The 24,678-nt window shown below is 40.7% G+C and overlaps 1 protein-coding gene across 1 annotated transcript in view; it reads left to right on the top strand.

The window, feature by feature from the left end:
* SCN8A (sodium voltage-gated channel alpha subunit 8) overlaps positions 1-24,678 on the top strand; it is a 205,563-nt gene that overhangs the window by 55,440 nt on the left and 125,445 nt on the right. The window contains exon 2 of the mRNA XM_071221042.1: positions 14,459-14,788. Within this exon, the coding sequence (XP_071077143.1) occupies positions 14,513-14,788 (276 nt within the window). The 5' untranslated portion in view covers positions 14,459-14,512. The remainder of the gene's footprint in view (positions 1-14,458; positions 14,789-24,678) is intronic.

The raw sequence follows: 24,678 nt of genomic DNA, 5'->3' as shown, positions 1-24,678 counted from the left end.
AACTTTGCTTAGCCTGGCAGAGTCCAGAGCAGCTAATTAGTTTATTTTCAATGAAATCAGAGTTAGAAGGGATCTTGGAAGAGGTCCAGAGAAGGGGAAAGAGTATTAATAATACTAATATAGTGAAAAGGTTCAGAACACAGATGCTGGAGGCAAACAGCTTGAATCCCACTCTGTGATCTTGGGCAAGTTACTTAACCTCTCTGTGCTTTAGTTTTCTCATCAATAATATCGGATAATGACAATAACTACCTCACAAGGTTGTTAGCAGGATCAAAATAATTACATTAAAGCTCTTAGAACTGTGCCTAGCATGTAGTAAATGCTCTATATTAACTATTATTATTGGTAGTATTATGATTATCATTTTTTATTAAGATCTGCTTCTATATAATCTCATTTAACCCTCACATGAGGAAATGGAGGTACCATAAGATAATTTGCCCAAGATCAACTAACTGATAAATTGTAGAACTGGCTCTATAAATTACTTCACTTACCTCCCTTCTTTTAGAAATAAGACCAAGGCTTTGGTAGGTGAATTGATTTACTAAGGGCCCTACTGCTGGTTAGTGACAATTTCTGAACTATAATATCAGTGTCTCAATCTTGGCCTAGAATTATTTCTCTGTAGGGGGTACAGTAGAGATCTTGATCTGACGTCTTAATTAAAAAAAACCCTCCAAAAAAAAAAACCAAACAAAAACCAAAAAACAAACCCTCCATAGCAAAGATGATGTCAGCTGTCCCAAACTATTGTTCTGGTTGGAAGTCGTCAGGCTTTATAAGAAGCATGTGGACTAGGGTCTTATCAGTCATGGAGAGCAGAAATTTTATATAATTTTATAATCCTCATTATAGTCAAATGCTATATTTTTGAAGATGACAAAGATAAGACCAACTGTCAAATATTGTAATTTAACTTCCGATTTCTGTATGCTACACAAAAAGTAAATGCAGTCCAAAGTAATATGACGCTGTGACGTTATTTTCACCCCCAATTGTGAAGTGGGTTATAAGTCCAGCAAGCATTTCCACCATCTCTTTCTCTAGTGAGAGTGAAATGATCTGCCTCTCTCAGTTCCCCTTGGCAAGCGTGCTGAGGCTGTAGATAGTCTATAATATAACAGAGGTTACGTGTAACTTGCCCTCACTTGTCTTTTGTAAATACGATATATTGATACCCCTTAAATACCTTTAATACCACACTTTGACTGTTTTCATCAGTTGAAGAATGAACATTTATAGTGTTTAGTGTCATCAACTGCCCAGTAAAAATTTATTTCTACAATAATGTCATTTTTGTTCAGCAAAATCTTTTTTTAAAAAAAGAAACTGATAATGGATGTGGGGTGACAGCCAGTGTCTACAAAGAATTTAATGTGTGGGATATAAAGGGGAAAGGCTCCTGTGCCTTGTGGAAGAAATAAAAGAAACATGGAATGCCAGTTAAATTCAAAAAAAGAAAACTGGTGATGGGGGCTAGGTGATAAGATAGAGGAGAATTTTGACTTAGAGTCTTCAGGGCCAGGGCAATGGAAGTCTAACAGCGTCTTGATTGGGTGATATGTTCAGAAGCAGACAGAAGAGTAGCCTTGATAGTTGTATGGCTATAATATGGACAAGGTGGAAACCTTTCTTAACCTGAGGTTGATGGGACTTGCTCAGGGACACTTTTGGATCTATTTAAAATCATAATAACCATTGGTTTTGACTTCATTTAAAAGCATTTTTAGCCCAGGCTGATGTTGCTCAGTGAATTGAACACTGGCCTGTGAACCAAATGGTGACCAGTTCAATTCCCAGTCAGGGCACATGCCTGGGTTGTGGGTCAGGTCCCCAGTCGGAGGGTGTGCGAGAGGCAACCAATCAACGTATGTCTCGCACATCGATGTTTCTCTCCCTCTTTTTCTCCCTCATTCCCCTTTCTCTAAAGATAAATACAATCTGAAAAAATAAAAATAAAAGAATTTCTAGATAAAAATATTCAAGTACTCAAAAGTGTGCTTCAAAAGTGCCTTCTGATAGTTTCATCATAGAGTTATTTATTATTGTTAATCTTACATTTATGTCCATGTTAGGCATCTTTCAAAGTATTCTATAAACAAACCCTTCAGAGTGTTGCTGAGGGAAGACAATGTAAATCAACCAAGAGTATCTGTCTCACAAGGATTAGAAAGAGATCAGGTGTTGGAAATCATAAGCAAATGGCTCAGTTTTGGGAAAATCTGGTGGCTGTGAATCTTAGGAAGAAAAAACTTCAAAGTGGCCTCGTGAAGTAGAAAGCGAGTGAGAGGAAGAATGGCATTTACCAGGGCAGGGCTGGGCCTTCAGAACTTGTAGGAGGGAGAGCCAGATTTTGATGTTGTGAAGAGAGATTTAGGATGGCAATTTTTATGTTTCAAAGGACTAAAATTAAGTTTTGATAAAATTGTTTTAATTTCAATTTCAAGAACTGTTATATGATTTTCCAAAATGAAATCTGTAAATGACAAAGTAGAAAATTGGCAGCCTAGTATGTAGTTGTCACTGGAGGAAGGAGGGGCCCAGGGAGTGGGGACAGTGTAAACTCATCCATCTGGCTGCATTTCTCTCTTCTTCTGTGGTAAGAGCCGCCCACCTTCCTCCCAGTGCAGAGCTGCTCCTCTGGCTGATTCCAAATGAGCTATATATCAACATGCAGAGAGCTGGCTGGCAGTCCTCCGAGTCTAGCTATAGTTCTATATACCAAGTTTCTTCTCTTAGTTTTTAAAGTCTTTTCCTTGAACTTCAGAACTGCATACCTACTGCCTATGTTGTGTCTCCATTTGGATATACATACCAAAGCAACTCAGGCGCAGCATGTTCAAAAGCTGACAAGATTCTTTGGTACATCATCCCTACTGCTGCTGCTTGATTCAGGCCTTCATTATCTCTCAACTGAATCACTTCTTCACTCTGAGCTTGCTCTTCTCCCACATCATTACCGTCCCCCGGCTCCCCTCATTCTATCACTGTGGCCAAAATGATCTCTCTAAAATAAAACTTTGATTAAGTCTTATTGCCTTCAGAATAAAAATCAAAACTCCTTCCCATGATAACGACTTTGCCTTCTTGACGTGGCACCTACTTACCTGTTAGTTAATTGCCTCAAGCCCACTTACGCCAAGTGGTTTGATCTCCCTTGCGTGTGGTCTCTTGCATACGCTGTTTCTTCTTCCTGCCATCCCTGCTCCACCAGTCATCCTTCAGGCTTTAGCTAAGATGTCACTTTCTCTAAGAAGCCTTTTGTGATCTTTGTAAACTAGATTAGGTGTCTTGCTTGCATGTGTCTGTAACGCCTATTTTACTTTATTGGATTTATCATCCTGTACTTTGCCTGTTTACTTGTCTACCACCCCCAGAAGACTTTAAAGGTCCCTGAAGGCAGGGAGTTATATTGATTATCAGCACAGTTTCTGGCATATAGGGAGCACAGTAAATGTTTTTTTTTTCTCTCTTTTTAAGAAAACTGTGGAAATATATACATAGTATTAAAATTATAATTGTAACCATTTTAAATGTACAGTGCAGTAGTATCAAGTACATTCACATCGTGCAGCCGTCACCACTGTGCATCACCAGAACTTTTTCATCATCCCAAACTGGAAACAACGTACCCATTAAACATCGCTCCCTCCGCCTGGCCTTTGGTAACCACTGTTCTACTTTTTGTCTTTAGGTGTTTATTTGACTACAGGTACCTCATGTAAGTGGAGTCATACAATATTTGAACTTTTGTACCTAGTTTAATCTCTTAGTGTGATGTCTTCAAAGTTCATCCATGTAGCATGTGTCAGAATTTGCCTCCTTTTCAAGGCTGAATAATACTCCATTGTATGTATATAGCACATCTTTATCCATTTATCTCTCCATGGACATTTGGGTGGTTTTCACATTTTGGCTATTGTGAATGATACTGCCATGAGCATGGGGGTACGAACATCTGGTTGAGTTTCTGCTTTAAATTCTTTTGGGTGTATACCTAAAAGTAGAATTGCTTAATCTTAGGGTAATTCTCTTAACTGTTGAGGAACCATCACACTGTTTTCCACAGCAGCACAAGGGTTCCAGTGTTTCCACATTCTTGACAACCTTGTTGTTTTCTGGTTTGTCTTTTTTAAAAGTGCTCAGTGCATTTTATTCTTTTTTATTTTTTAAGTATATTTTATTGATTATGCTATTACAGTTTTCCCAATCTTACCCCCCTTATACCCCCAACCCTCCAGCATTCCCCCCACTTAGTTCATGTCCATTGGTTATACATATAAGTTCTTTGAGTTCTGTTTCCTATACCATTTTTTATCTCTCTGTCTATTTTATGCCTACCAATTATGCTTCTTCCCTGTGCCTTTTCCCTCCTATTTCTCCCTTCCCCCTCCCCACTGAAATCCCTCCATGTGATGTCCATTTCTCTGATTCTGTTCCTGTTCTAGTTGTTCGCTTAGTTTTTGTTTTCGTTGTTTTTCTTTTAGGTTCATTTGTTGATAGTTGTGAGCTTGTTGTTCATATTTTTGGTCTTCTTTTTCTTAGGTAAGTCCCTTTAACATTTCATATAATAAGGGTTTAGTGATGATGAACTCCTTTAACTTGACCTTATCTGAGAAGCACTTTATCTGCCCTTCCATTCTAAAAGAAAGCTTTGCTTGGATAGACTAATCTTGGATGGAGGTCCTTGCCTCTCATGACTTGGAATACTTGTTTCCAGCCCCGTCTTGCCTGTAAGGTCTCTTTTGAGAAATCAGTTGATAGCCTTGTGGGAACTCCTTTGTAGGTAACTGTCTCCTTTTCTCTTGCTGCTTTTAAGATTCTCTCCTTCTCTTTAATCTTGGGTAATGTAATTATGATGTGCCTTGGTGTGTGCTTCCTTGGGTCCAACTTCTTCAGGACTCTGTGAGCTTCCTGGACTTCCTGGAAGTCTATTAGCCAGACTGGAGAAGTTCTCTTTCATTATGTTTTCAAGTAAGTTTTCAATTTCTTGCTCTTCGTCTTCTCCTTCTGGCACCCCTATGATTCGGATGTTGGAATGTTTAAAGTTGTCCCAGAGGTTCCTAAGCCTCTCCTTGTTTTTTTTTTAATTCTTGTTTCTTCATTCTGTTCTGGTTGAATGTTTATTTCTTCCTTCTCCTCTAAATCGTTGATTTGAGTTCCAGGTTCCTTCCTGTCACTGTTGGTTCGCTGTCTATTTTTCTTTATTCCACTTTCCATAGCCTTCATTTTTTCCTGTATTTTGCAACCATACTCAACCATTTCTGTGAGCATCCTGATTAGCAGTGTTTTGAACTCTGCATCCAATAGGTTGGCTATCTCTACGTTGCTTAGTTCTATTTTTGGAGCTTTGATCTGTTTTTTCACTTGGGCCATATTTTTTGTCTCCAAGCACCTATTATCTTCTAAGGGGCAGAGCCTTAGGTATTCCACAGGGTGGGGCAACCCATGTTGTTGCATTGTGGTGCCGTATGTTGGGGAGGGGTCCGAAATGGAACCAGGCCACTTGCCTGGCTCTCAGCCGGCTTTCAGTCACTTCCCCCGTTAGCCATAAGCAAATTGGACCCTTCTGATGCTGATTCCTAGATGGGTGGGTTTGTGTACATTTTAGGATCTGGTGTGTCTCTCCAACAAACTCTCCAATAAGGCTGGGAGTTTCTCCCTCTGCTACACCCCCCACAGGTTTTTACTGCCAGGAGGTTTGAGGCTTTATTTCCCTGCCCTGGAGCCCTGGGTTGTGTGGTCTGACTTGCTCCCCAGTGGTTCTTCCCGGTTATTCACATGCAAATGTGGGACCACTCAGTCCACCAGCCGCACCTTTCCCATTCTGGTCCACCAGCTGTTGCCTCGCCCACCTGGTCCTACAGCTGCCACCTTACCACAGGTCCCCTCTTCCCCAGCTGCCCATCTCCATGTCTCCTACCAGTTTGAATGAATGTTTCTTCTTTAACTACTTGGTTGTCAAACTTCCATACAGTCTGATATTCTGGCAGTTCTGGTTATTTTTTGTTGTTAAGTTTATTGTTGTCCTTCTTTTGGGTGTGCGAGGAGACAAAGTGAATCTACCTATGCCTTCATCTTGGCCAGAAGTCCAGATTCTCCATCTGCCCATTTTAGGTGACTCTTCTGGTTTGTTCCTGCTTCTTAGACTGATCTGCTTTGACTCCCTGTCTTCGTGGTGTGACCTTCTGTGGTAGGAGACCTGTGGGACTCAGTGGTGCAGTCTCCTTGCTCTCCTGAACTTGATGCTCTTGGGATGCCCTTTATGCCATTTATGTGGGCTCTCTGGTTGTAACTGGGTGTTGGTTGTTGTTGGATCCTTCTTTGGGGGGTCCTTCCCTCTGGCTGGCTGACTGAGAGTCATTCCGCCCACCACATCTTGTGTGCTGTTGTACAGATGCTACTGGAATAAAACCAAATGCCCAGGAAACAAACCCACGCCCATAAAAATAACCCCCACCCACAATCACAATATCAACAGCCAAAGAGCCAATATTAACAAAGGTATAAAGAGATTAAGACTACTAAAGGAAAAATGAATATGAAATGACTACTGAAAGGAAAATGATTGTGAGAGGGTAGAGCAAAAATAAGAGTAGAGAATAGAGACAAGGTGAAGAAAGAAAGTAAAATTTATATCATAAATAAAAAAGGGAGGGAAGAAAGCGGAAATGAGTAAGAGAAGGAAGCATATAGTGTTAAGTTTAGACAGAAATTTAAAAAATATATAGTGAAAGAGAAAAAAATAGGAACCAAATTGGAGGAAAAGATCCACCACAGCACTATCAACCACAAATGAGCAAAGATTAATATAGGTGGGATGGGAATAAGAGGGAAAAAGAAAGAGAGAAAAGCTTAAGAGATGACTATTGGAAAGAGGAGCAATTTTGAGAGGATAGAGGGAGAAGGACTACTAAGAGTGAGGAATGAAGACCAGGCTAAGACAGGGAAAAATTAAAATTTAAAATACAGAAAGGGCAGGAGGAAAGAAAAATGGAGTAGGAAAGGGGAAGAGTAAAGTTTGAGATTTGGAATACAAAAATAGTGAAGATCTAGAAATAAAATTGAAGAACTGCACAACCACCACCATATCCACAACCAATGAGCAAAGACTGATAAAGGTGGAGAGAAAATAAGGGAATTTTAATAATAGGAAAAAGAATGTGAGATGACGAATGAAAAGAAAAATGGTTTTGAGAGTCTGGAGGGGGGAGAAATAGTAAGAGTTTGGAATGGAAACGAATCATAGCAAGAGAGAAAATAAAATTTAAAATGAAAATAAAAAGAGGAAAGAAGAAGGTAAAATTGAGTAAGAGAAGGGAGTAGATAAACATGAAATTTGAAATAAATCATAATGGAAAAACTAGTGACCTAATAGGCACAAACTTGAAGTACAAGAAATGAATGTTGAAAAGCTATAGAGGAGAGAGAATGATGCAAATCATGAAGAAGACCATGGTGGGATTCATTCTGGTAGAATCTAGTGTTTACCACTGTCTTCTATTTCTGGATCCACCCCTGGGGATGTCACACGGTGTCCCAGCTTGGCTTTAGGCAGCCTACTGGAGACCACCAGGCATCCACAGTCTGTGGCTCTCTCCTTCAATTGTTAATCTAGTCACTCTGTAATCAGGAGTCAGACTTCACCACCACAGGGTGGGGCAGAGTAACTCTTTTTTACTTTTTACTTTTTGCAAGGCCGTTTTCTTAAAGGAAGAGGAATTTAAGCTGGTTTTAATGGATGAATAGAATTTAGGTAAGAGAGACTTCAGGAGATTTAAAACAAGAAAATGAAAGTATATTTAGGAGTCAATGAAAATAACAGTGACCAGACTTTTTATTAAGTGAGGCTGAGTGCATTGGATATCCCCATAGAAAAAGAATTAACCTTGACCTCTATCTCACAGGATATATAAAAATCAATTCTAAATGACTTGAAATCTAAATAAGAAAGGTAAAACAATAAAGCTTCTGGAAGTAAACATAGTCTAGTAGCTGCACGACCTTAGGATAGACCAAGATTTCTAGAACAAAGGAGAAGGAGAAGGAGAAGAAATGAAGGTTGATAGATTGGGTTAAGTACAATTGAGAACTACGGTTTATCAAAAGGCACCATTAAGAAAGTAAAAAGGAGAAAAATATTTGAAATATATTTGACAAATGATTGTATGGAGAATATACATTGAAGTCCCACAAATCAATAAGAAAATGCAGATGACCAAATAAAAAAGTGGGCAAAGACTTAAACTGCCTTTTCACAAAGATGAATATCTAAATGACCAATAAAGATATGAAAGGTGCTCTATATTGTCAGAGAAAAGCAAATTAAAACTATAGGGAGTCAACAAACACTTGAAAAATCCCTCAACATCATTGTTGTTAGAAGAATGCAAATCAAAACCACAATGAGATACTAGTTCACATTTCACATCCATTAGGATGACTGTAATTTAAAAAAACAAAAGGAAATAACAGGCGATGGCTAGGGTGTAAAGAAATTGGTGAGAATGCAAAAATGGTTCAGCCACTATGGAAAATAGTTTGGCAGTTCTTCACAAAGTTAAACATAGAGTTACCATATGACCCTGCAATTCTACTCCTAGGTATATGCAAAAGAATGGAAAATGGGCTAAAATAAGTGTATGTCCACACACTATTGACAATAGCCAAATAGTGAAATACCCACAATGTCCATCAATAGATGAATGAATAAACAAATTATGACACACACATACTATAACAAAACCTTATTCATCCATAGAAAGGAGTGAAGTACAGATATATCCTGCAATGTAGATGAACTTCAAAAACATTACGAAGTCTGACTGGAAAAAGTCCAGCATTGTTAATATAATAAGGATGTTTTGCATGACATTGATGTAACCTGGCAGCCGAGGAGAGTGGACTGGAATGCACCTGTGTGAACAATGACGACTTCACTGTGCTAGTCAGTGGGTGGTAGATGCTGTTGAGTGAGCATGTGTGGCCATCACATTCAAAATGACTGAGCAAGTAGAGTAACAAATCTGCATCAGATTTTGCATTAAACTTGAACATTCCTCCATGGAAACTATTCAGATGATTCAGAAAGCTGCAGCTATGGACAACTGGTGATTGGCAGCTTCATCACAACAACACACCCGCTCATGCATCACGTCTCATGCAGTTTTCTGGTGAGACATCAAATCACCCAGGTGACTCACCCCTCTACAGTCTAGATTTGGCGCCCTGTGCCTTCTGGCTTTCCCCAAAACTAAAATCGCCTTTGAAAGGGAAGAGATTTCTGACTGTTGATGAGATTCAGGAAAATACAGTGGAGCAGCTGATGGCAATTGGGAGAACTGTGTGAGGTCCCAAGGTACCTACTTTGAAGGGGACTGAGGCGTCATTGTTTTGTGCACAGTTTCTTGTATCTTGTATCTTCTTCAGTTAATGTCTCTGTTTTTCATAGTACATGGCTGGATACCTCCTGGACAGACCTCACATACTAAGTGAAAGAAGCCAGACACAAAATGTTACGTAAAGTATGATTGCTTTTATGTGATGATCCAGACAGATAAATCAGTAGAAACAGAACACTGACTGTTGGTTGCCAGGAGCTAGGGATGCAGGGAGGGGGAGGTGAGGAGACAAATGGAGAAAAACTGATTAATGGGTAAAGGGTTTTACTGCGAAGTAATGGAAATGTTTTGGAACTAGATAGAGGTGGTAATTGCACTACGTTGTGAATGTACTAATTGCCACTGAATTGTTCACTTTGAAATGGTTAATTTTATGTTATTTAAATTTCCCCTCAGTAAATTACTTAAAAAAAACAAAACAAAAACTATGCACCCTAACCAGTGTGGCTCAGTCGGTTGGGCGTCATCCGCAAAGCGAAAGGTCGCCAGTTGATTCCCACCAGGGCACAGGCCTGGGTTGCGGGCCTGGTCCCCGGTCAGGGTGTGGGAGGCAATCAATTGATGTTTCTCTCACACATCGATGTTTCTCTCCCTCCCTTCCCCTCTCTCCAAAAATAAATAAATAAAATTCCCAGTGTTGGTGAGGACATGGGGCAGCTGCAACCCTTTTGCGCCGCTGGTGGAGTGTCACTAACACTAAACATATGCCCTCTTCTGACCCCAGCGTCCCACGCCCGCCTGTCTGCTGCAGGGAAATAAACACACATGGCCACCAAAAGCTATGTATGTACAAAAGATTCTTAGCAGCTTTATTCATCACAGCCTGAAATGATAAACATCCTAGATGTCTCATCAGGTAGAATGGATAAATACATTGTGCTACATTCATACATGGAATACTACACAGCAATTGAAAAATATTCTCCATGCTACACGCACAACAAAGGTCAGTCTCCCAGAAATAATGTTGAGTGAAAAAGGCCAGACCCTGAAGAGTATACTTGTGGTCTACTTACATGAAGTTCAAGAACAGGCAAACGGCTGACCTTTGCCGGGAGAGTAGGAGGGTTGGTGGTTATTGACAAGGGAGCTCAAGAGAGCCATCTGGAGTGCTGGCCCTGAGTCTATAGCTGGAGCTGAGCAGTGGTTAGGCAGGTGTGTATACATGTGTACAAAATACCCAGTCTGTGCACTTGAGACCTGTTCACTTGTATTATGTTCTACCTTAAAAAAACAACCACCTAGAAAACCAAAACAAAACAGTTACTGTAACTAGAGTAGATGTTTTTGCAGGGAAGCAGTAGAAGAGAATATTTAAGCCAACAGCCTTGAGTGGCAGCGAAATGGAAGATGTTTGAATTCAGTGGTATAACTTTAGTAGGCCTGAGGGAGGGAAATGGCCATGGAAGCAGATTTTTCGGGAAACAGATCTTTGGAGATGTGCCTGGTGGACCGAGGACTAGTCTGTAAGTGGGTGACTATTGCGTGTGACCTGAATTAGGGTAATGCTGGGGTTTTTTTCTTTTGACTAATGTCTTTTAAAATTTTTAAAATTACAGTTGACATTCAGTGTTATTTTACATTAGTTTCAGGCATACAGCATAGTGGGTAGGCAGTCACATGCTTTACAAAGTGCTCTCCCTGATGTTTCCAGTACCCACCCGGCACCACACACAGTTATTACATTATTATTGACTATGTTCCCTATGCTGTACTTTACATCTCCAAGACTGTTTTGTAACTACCAATCTGTATTTCTTAATCCCTTCACTTTTTTCATCGAGCCCCCCAACCCCCTCCCCTCTGGCAACCATCAGTCTGTTCTCTCTGTGAGTCTGTTTCAGTTTTGTTCATTCGTTTATTTTATTCTTTAGAGTCCACATATAAATGAACTCATATGGTATTTGTCTGTCTCTGACTGACTTATTGGGTGATGCTACTTTAAATGGAAACTCGGAAGGAAGAAGTAGTAAGGCTGGTGACTGGGCAAGGACAGCAAAGGGACAACAGGGCAAAGACGACTGGGTTGCCTTGCTTACATTTCTAGGAAGACAATGGTCCCAATAACAGAATTAAGAAAGCCAGGAGGAGGAATCGGTTGGGGAAGTAAAAACATGTGTGGTTTTTAGTGCTTAATTCTGAAGTGGTGACAGCAATTGTGTGGCTCGGAGGAGCAGCCAGGGCTCTTCAGATACAAATGCGAAAGTCACCCACGTACAGATTATTTTGAGTAGATGAGATCCCTGAAAGAAAGTGTGACAGAGGGATTGCAGAAGGTCAGCCCTTAGAAAGGAAAGAGGTGGTGGGGAAGAGGAGACGGTGATTGTGGACGGAACCAGGAGAACAGAACAGAGTCAGGATCGCTGAAGCCAAACCAAGGGAGAGTGGGGGTGGGGAGTGAGGATGTAGAGGGAGGAGATATGGAAATAGGAGAGGAAAAGGAAAGACTGAGAATGTCGTGGAGAGCAGGGGGAGTTGAGGGAATGTGGTCTTGGAGAAGGGAAGAAACAGGATCTGGAAGCACAGGTGGAGGAGTTAGCCTTGGACAGCTTTACCTGTGAAGAACTCAGGTGTGTCATCAGGCCACGGGAGTCTGTTGGCATCTTCAGTGACTTCCTCTTGCAGTATTCTTTGTCCTCTAAGGAGGAGCTGAGGGAGTGTCCGTTGAAAATGAGTGTGGCTGTGGGAACTATGGAGTCGCAGGGATTTGGACTAATTTTTGGTTCCAAGCATAATCCTTTTCTCTCTGGAAGGGATACAGAAGTTTAAGACACCATCCATGACCTCTGCGAATTTATATGGTGCAACTCAACAATAATTAAGAGCCAAAAGAAATGTGAATAGGATGTTTTGAATCTATGTCATTTTCTAGCTTATAACTTTCGGCTGTGTTTGATCCCTGCGCCTCTGTTTCCCCATCTGTTAAATGGGGATAATTTAATAATATCGAGCTCATAATTTGTTGGGGAGATTAAAAGAGCTAATACAAGCAAGGTACTTGGAACAATGCCTAAAACACAGTAAGTACATGATAACTGTTAGCTAAGATCGTGATAAATCTGTAGGAGTTCCCAAAGGGAAAAATTAGTAAAGGCTGGAGCTGGGGGGAAGGCCCTGTGGAGGAATGGGGATGTATGGGGGGTAACTCAGGGATGGATAGGAGGAAAGGACTTAGAAGGAGGCATTCTTGGTTGAGTAAAACATTGTGAGTAGAGCCTTAGATCAGTAAAGCCACTGTCCTTTCATGTGATTTTTTTTTTTTTCAGTGATGCAGACGATTCCTCGTGGGGAGTACTGAGAGTTAGAATGGGGTAGGAGGGTGGGTAACTGCTATCTGTCATAATAAAAGAAGTGAGCTCTTTGGTTGTGCTTTTCATCCTGGCCCTGTGGCTTTGGGCAGCTTGTCCAATCTCTGAGGACCCCAGACTTCCTAATGTGTAAACTGAAATGGACTGGATCTGTAAATCCCTCGCAGCTCTAAAATTTCATGCTTCATATGTGAAAATGATTTTTTTGACCATACCGCATGTAGGACAGTAGGGTTTTTTGGTGCAACAGGAAGCCAACAAGTCTGTGTGGGGGCAAACGTGTGGCTCTGGCCTCATTAGTCCTGTGCTGTGAGTAAGCAGAGCGGCCTGCGTGTGGACACTACTTACCGCCTTTGCAACACTTAGCCATCACCAGCACTAGAGAAATCTGGGATCTCTGAGGCTGTATTTATAAAAGGATTCCTTGGGTATTTCACTCCCAAATTATTTAGAGTTAACTCTACTACTGTTCTCTTGAGGAGCTGGGTTTTATGGATACTTGCCTTGAAGTGGACCCTGAGGGCTAAGTAGGAGGGAAAGAACAATTGCTAGCCTTTTAAAATAAATTTTCCAGATCGCCTTTGTGGAACTCACCAAACTAAAGGAAAGAGCAGCACCAGGAGCACCAGATGAACTGCCAGTGACACCCTAAACCTTTCATGGTTAGACTCACGCGCCAGGGTCCTTTTCTGGCAGTAACCGAACACTGTTGCTTTGGACATTAGGGGGTCCTTTGTCTCAAGGCATGGATTTAAATTACCTAGGACTCTGTTTAAACGTAAGAAAACGGGCATTCAAATACCATGCTTAGAAATCATTTGCTGTTGTGGCACTACTTCATTTTTTCTTTTCAGAAGGGAATTGTGGTTTGTGACTCGGTTTCCACTTTCAGTCCTTCCTGGTTTGAGCCCCTCTCAGGTTGCATGCAGGCCTTTCCGCTGTCCTTCCCTCTGCAGGGCTGCAGTGCTGCTGCACAGAGGGAGTCCTCAAAAATCCCTCTCCCCTTCGCTTTTCCTTGCTGCTGAGTGGGAGGTACGTAGAACAGTGTCTGCCCTCTCCGCAGAGAAAAGTGTTTTGCGTTTCTCCCTGGCAGGAGCTTGCTCATAAAAGAAGGTACTTCTGGGCTTTTATACTGGATGGGTTTTACACAACTTGGTGAATTGAAAAATATCTTGAAATGGAAGAGCCAAAGCAGATGGAAGCTATTTTATCTATATTTTGTGCCTCCGAAGTTTGGAAAGGTTTAGTGCTTTCAGAAGCAGAAATTTGAAAAGACTGACAGTTTACCCTTGTGTTGTCCTTGGAAGTTAGAGTGTTTCTTTGGGGAGTGGAGCTATAGGAGAGGCAGGTGACTTGAGCATATAAGGAGTCCAAAGCTGACATGTACCACTGGGTAGTGATAAATATGCCTTACTAGTTTAGAATAGTTCCTTGAGGGTATGGAATTATCTTTGTAGTTGTATGTGGTTCCTAACAGTGAGTTGCATCTAAGTGAATAATAAATACTAGCATTCGGGAGACTCCCATCTTTGGATCTTCTGGCTGCTCATTCCCCCGAGGGGTGGTAATGAACATGACCTAGTCCATTCATGCCACAGATTTTTCTGTTGAGAAAAATAACTGTGTCATGGAAGAAACTATGTGTTGCAAGGGCTGTGAATAAAGGTTGAATGAGATGGTCTAGTCTGGCCTCTTTTTTGAGCAGTGATTGATTAATGCTGTCTGTGTTGCTTTTTCTTTCAGAGCCGACCTGTCCTGGACGCAGCATAACTAACGAAGCTGCTGCAGGATGAGAAGATGGCAGCGCGGCTGCTCGCACCACCAGGCCCTGATAGTTTCAAGCCTTTCACCCCTGAGTCTCTGGCAAACATCGAGAGGCGCATTGCCGAGAGCAAGCTTAAGAAACCACCAAAGGCCGATGGCAGTCACCGGGAAGACGATGAGGACAGCAAGCCCAAGCCGAACAGTGACCTGGAGGCAGGGAAGAGTTTGCCTTTCATCTACGGGGACATCCCACAAGGCCTGGTTGCGGTTCCCCTGGAGGACTTTGACCCATACTATTTGACGCAGAAAGTGAGTTGGAGGAGGAGCAGCAGCTTCAGATACCCCTTTCCTAACAGGCTTAGGGGAGATGAGGGAGAAAGAACTGTCTCTTTGCCAAAGTTTGGATGAGTAGTTAACCTTTTGTTTCAGTTCTGGCTCATGGGGATTATTTTTCAGTTTAATTGCTGCCAAGGGTCATTTGTGGGTTGCGGCACTTCTGAACTCTCTATTAATAAGACTTATGATTTGGCTCCTGGCCAGATCAGAAAAAGAGGACATAAATGAAATGGAACTATTTAATAGGGTCCAAGAAAGATGACGTAGTAAAAGATGGTATAGCCTTGTAAAATCTTACTCACTCAAAATTCTATCTTTAAATATAAAGATGGTATTGCTATTGTGACATTAACAGAGCCTGTTGTTAATACAGTGGAGATGATGAATTTGTACTCCTATCCAGCCCTGTTTTTGACATTGGAGCATAGCTATTGGTCACAGGAAGAGAATAGAAGAAGCCAAATGGGGCCAGTGAGGAGACTCCAGGTCTTTGGCTTTGTTACAGTTGTCTGGGATGAGCCAGCACTGATTCTGGCATTAGAGTCTGTCCTGTTATTCCTCCTAGTAAGGAGCATAAGTAAAAGAAATACCAATTTCATTTGGTTGAATTTCAAACTTCCCTAACAAATATTTGACCGAGCCTTGGGTTTCTTTCTCATGACTATCATACGAAACAAGGCAACGAGTGGAGAAGTGAAGTCCCCTGATAATCCACCAGCCACGTAATTAGCTGTTGGACAGTGAGGACTGACACTGGGTACCATTTTAAGGGCTGTCTCATTTAGCAGATGTCATTTAAGGAATTAAATTGATGGGTGTTTCCAGATAAGGGGTGGGAAAGGCTTTGTGTAATTATATATTTATAAATATAAATTTAACAAACTGCCTTGTAAACTGCCCTTAACTAAATTGCCTTTCATTATTTACGTTTTAGAAGAAATTTCAGTTTCTTTGGCTTAATAATGGCACAGAAGTAAGACGAGGCCAATGGATGCCTTGACTTAGTTATAGTTGTGGAGGCATTTAAAAATTTTAGAGAGAGGAGAAAGGAGGGAGGAAGAGAGGGAGGCAAACATCAATGTGTGAGAGATACATCGATCAGCCTGCAGCCCAGGCATGTTCCCTGCCTGGGAATCGAACCAGCAACCTTTTGGTTCACAGGCTGGCGCTCAGTCCTCTGAGCCCACCAGCCAGGGCTGTGGAGGCATTTTTAGTTCAGGATGGCACAAGCAGTTAAGACATTGTCTGTACAAAATGGGCCTTTACCCATGTACTTCCATCACAGTTTAGAATAGCTACACCATAGGAAAAATTGGGATCAGTACCTTGTATCTTCCACTGGGAAATTTAGAAAGTTTAAGGAACAAAACATGATATAGTATCAAGAACACTAGACTGGACATAAGAATCCTGACTCTACCATAATTCACCATATTCGTTATTTATACAGTGTCCTGCAGAAGTAACGCCTGCTTGAGTAGGGTAATAATATGGGTGTAATTATTTATAATTTTAATTTGAAGATTTCACCTAAAATTTCATATGGTGTGCTTGAATGTGATATTGTTATGTTACAGAGTTACATGCTTTGATTTTGTAATAAAAGATTTTGTAATAAAAAGGGGCGTTACTTGTGCCAGACCATGTATTTTTCTTTTGTAGTATATGTATTTCTTTTTTTTTCTTTTACTGTTGTTCCAATACAGTTGTCTCCATTTTCCTGCCACCACTTTCCCCTGCCCCACCTACCCCCACCTACAACCCTCCCCCACCTACCACCCACCCCCATCTACCACCCTCCCCCACCTACCACCCTCTATCCTTCCCCCCTTTGGCTTTGTCCATGCCTGGGTCCTTTATACATGTTCTTTAAGGACCATTTCCCTTCTTCTCCCATTATCCGCCTCCCCCCTCCCCTCTGGTTACTGTCAGTTCTTTATTTCACTGTCTCTGGTTATGTTTTGCTTGCTTATTTGTTTTGTGGAGTTGGTTCCACTTATAGGGGAGATTAAATGGTATTCATCTTTTACCCCCTGGCTTATTTCACTTAGCATAATGCTCTCCAGTTCCATCCATGCTGTGGTGAAGGGTAGGAGCTCCTTCTTCCTTTTTGCTGTGTAGTATTCCATCATGTAAATGTATCACAGTTTTTTGATCCACTCATTCACTGATGGGCACTTAGGCTGTTTCCAGCACTTGCCTATTGTAAATTGTGCTGCTATGAACATTGGGGTGCACAGGTTCTTTTGAATTGGTGTTTAAGGATTCTTAGGGTATAATCCTAGAAGTGGAATTGCTGGGTCAAAAGGCAGTTCCATTTTTAGTTTTTTGAGGAAATTCCATACTGTTTTCCACAGTGACTGCACCAGTCTGCTTTCCCACCAACAGTGCACTAGGGTTCCATTTTCTCCACAACCTCACCAGCACTTAATTGTTTATTGATTTGTTTGCAATGGCCATTCTGACCAGTGTGAAGTGGTACCTCATTGTGGTTTTCATTTGCATCTCTCTGATGGCTAGTGATGCTGAGCATCCTTTCATATGTCTCTGGGCCCTCTGTATGTCTTCCTTGGAGAAGTGTCTGTTCAAGTCTTTGCCCATTTGTTAATTGGATTGTTTGTCTTCCTGGAGTGGAGTCGTGTGAGTTCTTTAAATATTTTGGAGATTGAACCCTTGTCTGAGGTATCATTGGCAAATATGTTTTCCCATATGATTGGTTCTCTTTTCATTTTGCTGATGTTTTCTTTAGCCATGCAGAGGCTTTTTAATTTGATGAAGTCCCATTTGTTTATTCTTTCCTTTATATCCCTTGCTCTAGGGGACATATTGGTGAAAATATTGTTGCATGGAATATCTGAGATTTTCCTGCCTATGTTCTCCTCTAGGACTATTATAGTATCACAACTTATATTTAAGTCTTTAATCCATGTTGAGTTTATTTTTGTGTGTGGTATAAGTTGGTAGTCGAGTTTTCATTTTTTTGCATGTAGCTATACTCAGAAAACTACACAACACTGAAGAAAGAAATGAAGGAAGACACAAATATATGGAAGCATGTGCCGTGCTCATGGATTGGAAGAATTAACATCATCAAAATGTCCATACTGCCCAAAGCAATTTATAGATTCAATGCAATCCCTATTAAAATACAAATGACTTATTTCACAGAGATAGAACAAACATTTCAAAAATTTATATGGAACCATAGACGACCCTGAATAACTGTACCAATTTTGAGAATGAAGAACAAAGTAGGAGGGATCACCATACCTGACATGAAATTATATTACAAGGCCACAGTCATCAAAACAGCCTGGTCCTGGCATAAGAACAGACACATGGATCAATGGAACAGAATAGAGAACCCAGAAATAAATCCAAGTGTCTGTGGTCAATTAATATTCAACAAAGGGGGCAGGAGCATAAAGTGGAGTAAAAGTAGCCTCTTCAACAAATGGTATTGGGAGATCTGGACAGCTACATGCAAAAAAAGAAAGAAAGAAAGAAAGAAAGAAAGAAAGAAAGAAAGAAACTCGACCAGCAGTTTAACACCATACACAAAAATTAACTCAAGATGGATCAAATACTTAAATATAAGTCACAACATCATAAAAGTCCTAGAAGAGAACACAGGCAGGAAAATCTCAGATATTCCATGCGGCAATATTATTACCGATAAGTCCCCTAAAGCAAGGGACATAAAGGAAAGAATAAACAAATGGGATCTCATTAAAATAAAAAGCTTCTGCACTGCTAGTGTATGTATTTTTTAAGCTACAACAAATAATTTACGGGAAAAGAAAGTAAAAATGAAGGGAAAAACTTCCCAAAACTAGTTCATGTACTTTCGTAAATCACTTCACCAGTATAGGCCTAAATTTTCTCATCTAGAAACTGAGAAGTTGCACAGAATTTTTAAGGACTTTTTCAGACATTAACTTCTGGGGCTAAGTAGCTTTCATAAACTGTCATTGATTTCTCATTTGCTTTTCCTGTTTTTAAAGTCTTTTTTACCTGGGCCTTAGGTTGAGTGAGGGAGGAGGCAAATTTTAACTTTCTGGATGAGTGAATAAGGGAACATAGAAACTTTGACTGTTTTTAGAAAAATATTTTATTCACTGTAAAATTTTGAAATATATTTCCCTCCTCTTTCCTACTCTTGCATCCGTGGTCTTATTAGAACTATAAAGAAATGACAAATTGCAGGGTTCAGATTGTGCCTATTTAGATAAATTTGGCCAGTTGGTGTAACTTCTTCAGAAAGGTTACTCTTATAGCAATAAGCGGACAGGTAAAGCCCTTTGCACCCTTGCCTTTCAGATGGCTAAAACCCCTTTAGTATTTTGAATTGTTTACTTTTCTAACTCAAATACAAATTAAGTTTTTCTTTCTTTTTTTATTAATATATTTATTGATTATGCTATTACAGTTGTCCCATTCCCTCCCCTACTCCACTCCATCCTGCCCACCCCCTCCCTCCCACATTCCCCCCCTATAGTTCATGTCCATGGGTCATACTTATAAGTTCTTTGGCTTCTACTTTTCCTACACTATTCTTACCCTCCCCCTGTCTATTTTCCACCTATCATCTATGCTACTTATTCTCTGTACTTTTCCCTCCCTCTCCCCCTCCCACTCCCCTATTGACAACCCTCCATGTGATCTCCATCTCTATGGTTCTGTTCCTGTTCTAGTTGTTTGCCTAGTTTGCTCTTGTTTTTGTTTTAGGTGTGGTCATTAATAACTGTGAGTTTGCTGTCATTTTTACTGTTCCTATTTTTGATCTTCTTTTTCTTAGGTAACTCCCTTTAACATTTCATATAATAAGGGCTTGGTGATGATGAACTTCTTTAACTTGACCTTATCTGAGAAGCACTTTATCTTCCCTTCCATTCTAAGTGATAGCTTTGCTGGATACAGTAATCTTGGATGTAGGTCCTTGCGTTTAATCTTGGGTAATGTAATTATGATGTGCCTTGGTGTGTTCCTCCTTGGGTCCAGCTTCTTTGGGACTCTCTGAGCTTCCTGGACTTCCCAGAAGTCTATTTCCTTTGCCAGATTAGGGAAGTTCTCCTTCATTATTTGTTCAAATAAGTTTTCAATTTTTTGTTCTTCCTCTTCTCCTTCTGGCACCCCTATAATTCAGATGTTGGAACGTTTCGAGATGTCCTGGAGGTTCCTAAGCCTCTCCTCATTTTTCCGAATTCTTGTTTCTTCATTCTTTTCTGGTTGGATGTTTCTTTCTTCCTTCTGGTCCACACCGTTGATTTGAGTCCCAGAGTCCTTCCCATCACTATTGGTTCCCTGTACATTTTCCTTTGTTTCTCTTAGCATAGGCTTCATTTTTTCATCTGGTTTTCGAACAGATTCAACCAATTCTGTGAGCATCTTGATAACCAGTGTTTTGAACTGTGCATCCGATAGGGTGGCTATCTCTTCCTTGCTTAGTTGTATTTTTTCTGGAGCTTTGAAGTGTTCTGATATTTGGGCCTTTTTTTTTTTTTTGGTCTTGGCGCATCTGTTACTTAAAGGGGCGGAGCCTTAGGTGTTCACCGGGGCGGGGTAACGCTGGTTGCTGTGCTGTGATGCTGTACATGGGGGAGGGGCCGAGAGGGAGCAATGGCACCCGCTTAACTCTCCTCCGGATTTCAATCTTTCACTCCACTACCCACAATCAAACTGGGCCCCTCTGGTGCTGGTTCCCGAGTGGGTGGGCCCGTGTACACTCTAGGCCCCTGTGGGTCTCTCCAACGACCCCTCCCCTGAGGCTGGGAGTCTCTCCTGCTGCTGCCCCAACCCCCACGGGCGTTTTCAATCAGAGGTTTGAGGCTTTATTTCCCTGTGCTGGAGCCCAGGATTGCTCAGTCTGCTTTGCTCCCCGCCGTTTGTCCGGTTTATCTGGGCGTGAATGTGGGGCTGCGGGCTGCTACCCGCTGCTCTGCCTGCCCCGTTAGTCCCACACTCCACCAGTCTTGGTCCCACCATGGCCACGTGAGTCCTCTCCGCCCCGGTGCCCGTCTCCACCCCCCCCCCCACCGGTCTGGATGAATGTTTATTTTTTATATCCTTGGTGTTGGACTTCCTTGTCGTTTGATTTTCTGTCAGTTCTGGTTGTGCGAGGAGGCGCAGTGTGTCTACCTACGCCGCCATCTTGGTTCTCCTCAAGTTTTTCTTTCTTAAACCTGATTTCATATATGAAAAATATATAGAGCTGTTTGTTGTCAGAGCCCAGGGTTCCTTTCCATACCTTTTCCATGGTTCCTGCCCTGGAGATAATACCTAATGTTTCCGATTTCAGTGGCCCTGGATTGGGAGTGAAGACCCACACAGGATGGGTTTCTGGTCCTGCTTGGTATCATTCCTTAGGTAGGTCAGGTATGGATGGCCGTTTCATGGAGGACTGGCTTTTCATGACAGACAGTCTGACTTTAGCCTTTGGCTTTACCATACGTGGAAAGAATAGGTTTAATTGTTGTGTTGGTTTTTTTGTAATTCTTTTTAAAAATTATGAAATATACCACCATACTATACCACCACACATAAATGGTCATAAATACATAACAAGGATTATTATAAAGCAAACAAACTAATGTCCATGACAAGAAAGAACATTAGTAGCACTTCAGAAGTATTAATTAAACTTTTAAGTAAGGGATTTTTCAGTTGATTAAAAATAAGTTGCTCAAGTTTACTTGCAAATCTCCACTGGCATTACTTATTACTAACTAGGCCTTTAATGAGGCCAAATTAGCAAGGTCTCCCCTTCAAGGAAGCACACTGGGAATTAAACCACAAATCAAAATATCCTTAGGATAGAAATGGCTTTAAGAGGACATTCCCTTCTATTGTTTTTCAAGGGCTGCCTTAAATAATTCTTGCAAAACAGGATTTCTTCGCTAAATGATGCAAGTGGATTTCTTTATCTTTTTCTTATAGGTCTCATTTTCTAATTGATTAATTATTTTTGTTACTCTCATAGAAACTTGTTTCTCATTCCTTCCCTCTTTATTTTAGAGGGTGAAAGAAACTGGTTTCCTACTAGTCAAGTTCTGGTTTCATCCCATTGTGGATTTCATATTATCCAGGCACACAGAGCATTAACATTTGTGTATCACATTTTCAAGATACTCTCGTACCAGCCGATGCTGGTTTGGGTCATCGTAATAAACTCCCGAGGTCTGCGAAAGTGTTGTGCACGTTGCATTTCAACCAGAAAGACCTGGATCATCTTCTCTTTGGATTTCCCAGACCTCCCAGTGCTACAACATTGTCTTTGCCTCTCGGTACTTTGTTCTGTTGTCTCCCCTTTTTGGCTTTCTTGTTTTTCAGTTGTTACCCGCAAATAATTGAATTGGAGGACCATTACAATTTTTTATTTATTTAATTTTAAAACTAGGTAATATGTTTACATAGTTAAAAATTCAGTAAAAAAGATACTCCATAAAAAGGTATGCAGTAAAAAGTCTCCTTTTTACACCTCACCTCATCTGCCCACTTCCTGTCTCCCTGCACAGGTAACCACTGTTAATAGTATCTTCCAGAGTTTCTCTATGTGTACAAGCAAAAACAAGTTTGCATTTTAAGGAAACTGAACTGTCCAGTATACCTTTATTTTTGGTTTTCTTTCTACTGTTTTCTTAAACCTGTTGAAGTCTTAATTTTGTTTTTTCTTCTTTCATAATACATAGTAGAATCTTAAATTTTATCAATGTAAGTTCTTAATGCATTTCTCCCCTTCCCACACTTTTTTAGAAAATCAAGTCAAGGACTTTTTTTCTATTGCTGGAGGTGTGTCTCTATCTTCACTACAAAAAGTACTCTCCAATGCTTAATAGTAACTTGTTGAATTTTAAATGGCCACGTATATTCTTAATAACTGTCTTACGGCAGCAAAAAAGTCTGTGGATTAAGTTGAAAGAAGGCTCCTTCCCCTTTTCCTGTTTCTTAAAACTGATCATTGATGTGTGTGTTCTTTTTCTTTGATTGGCATGCCCTCTTATCAGAAACTCCCACAGATAAAAATCCAAATTACAGAATTGACTGAGCCTTTAAATAGAACCCATTCCTTTTGCATTAAAAAATTATATATGGTTTCCCAGAGTTCACTTTGCTCTCAACTTTTCATGTCTACCTTTTCCTGTAAGTTGAAGGCTTCCTAAAATCATAGAAAATTAGAATATGATTGCCTTAGAGATCCTCTCGTTTAGCCTCCTCATTATATATATTTAATGTGGTGTGCGGTACAGTAGGGGAAGAGCCAGGACTAGAACCCATACCTCCTAACTCTTAGCCCATTACAACATTTTTCTAGTTCCCTACTTTTCTAATTTTTTAATTAATTGATCCTCAGCTTCACTTGGCTCTGTTCTTCTGAGGCTAGGCAGGCAAATATAGAGACCAAAAAAATCCCTGCTTTTTCATTCACATCCCTGATAATCCCTGTGGTTTAGGAATGCTTCTTAGGACGGGTCCTAAGAAGTACAATGCCTCTGAAGGAAAGGATGGCGTTAGATTTAGCTCCAGTATTGTATGTTCTGAAGTGAAGGAGCTCCATGTAGTCCAGCAGCTGAAGATAAGTTATTCCAGAGACTTGGGCTCAGTATCAACACTGCTACAACTCTTCTGCTAGATTTGTAATCCGGAGGCAATGTACTTACCTCTGCGCACATTCTTACTTTTTAAAGGAAGGTTACCCTTCACCTGCCTCAATCCCCAGCCTACCAGCAGGATGGCTTAGTGATGAAAAGGGCACCTAATAAGGAAAATAAAAACCTTTGTTTCAGTTCTGCCTATGCCTCTTGTTTGCCCTTAGCCAAGTCACTCACATTCTCTGGCCTTCAACTTTCTTATCTATAAAACATGCAAGATATAGTTGGACTTTTATCTATATCTTTCTAATTGTATTTAACACTTACGCCTACCACATATATGTTTTAGCAGTGGCAGGCCACTAAGTAGTTTCCATAGGTGTCCCCTGCTGTGGGCTCTCCAGCTCCTCCTCTTGGAAAGTGCTCTGTCCTTTAGCTGCACCCTTTGACACCACCTGTTCCTCTAGGTCCAGGACTGAGGCCTCTTTTTTTTCTTGTAGCCTAAATTGTTTCTCCTATGCCAGAACTAATTCTTCTCCTTCTGAATTTCTATAATACATTAAGAAGTTTAGCCCTATCTCTGATAAGAATTGGGTTTTAGCTTTAACTCTTGTTAATTGTGGCAGGGCATTCTGTTCCCAACAATCCTTCCATTTTTCTCCTTCCACCACTAATATTAGTGTTAAGAGCCTCCTCAAATGAAGAACTAAGTGAGAAAGAGAAGGAGTCCCATGAGCTTCGGCAGAAAATCCTTGCAGAATCTATTTTCACACACTTTGAACAGGTATGCAGAGCAGAGACTGTCTGCTAAAGGAGAGTTTACACTCACCAGGTGCGATCTGAAGTATTGCTAATGCGGTCTTGTGTTGCCTCCTTTTGCATGATAAACTTAGATGTTGCTTTGTTTTAAACAAAAATTTCATATTCTAAAATTTTGTTTTATTTTTGTTAAAATTTTTTCAACAATATAAAAATAAAATGGTGTTTTCATTATTTTGTTCACCAAATCAAATTGATGCAAATACTTGTGAGCCAGTGGAAGGTAGCTCATTTTCAGGATGATGGATTACTGATGTGCATATTTGGGATTCTCTTCTACTCTCCAAGTGTCATCATCTAGAGGGAAAGGGATTTAATTAAACATTCCTAAGTCAGATTCCTCTTTTATAGCCTTAGCAAACTAGTCCAAGAGTTGGGAAATCTTGTTTCTGATCCCATCCACATCTGATTCTAGGTGATCTTGGGCTTGTCACTTAACTATTCAGGGTTTCAGTT

Source organism: Desmodus rotundus, chromosome 3, assembly GCF_022682495.2.
Source record: "Desmodus rotundus isolate HL8 chromosome 3, HLdesRot8A.1, whole genome shotgun sequence".
Taxonomy (NCBI): Eukaryota; Metazoa; Chordata; class Mammalia; order Chiroptera; family Phyllostomidae; genus Desmodus; species Desmodus rotundus.
Note: the sequence above shows the minus strand (reverse complement) of the source record. Positions and strands in the feature narration are given on the sequence as shown.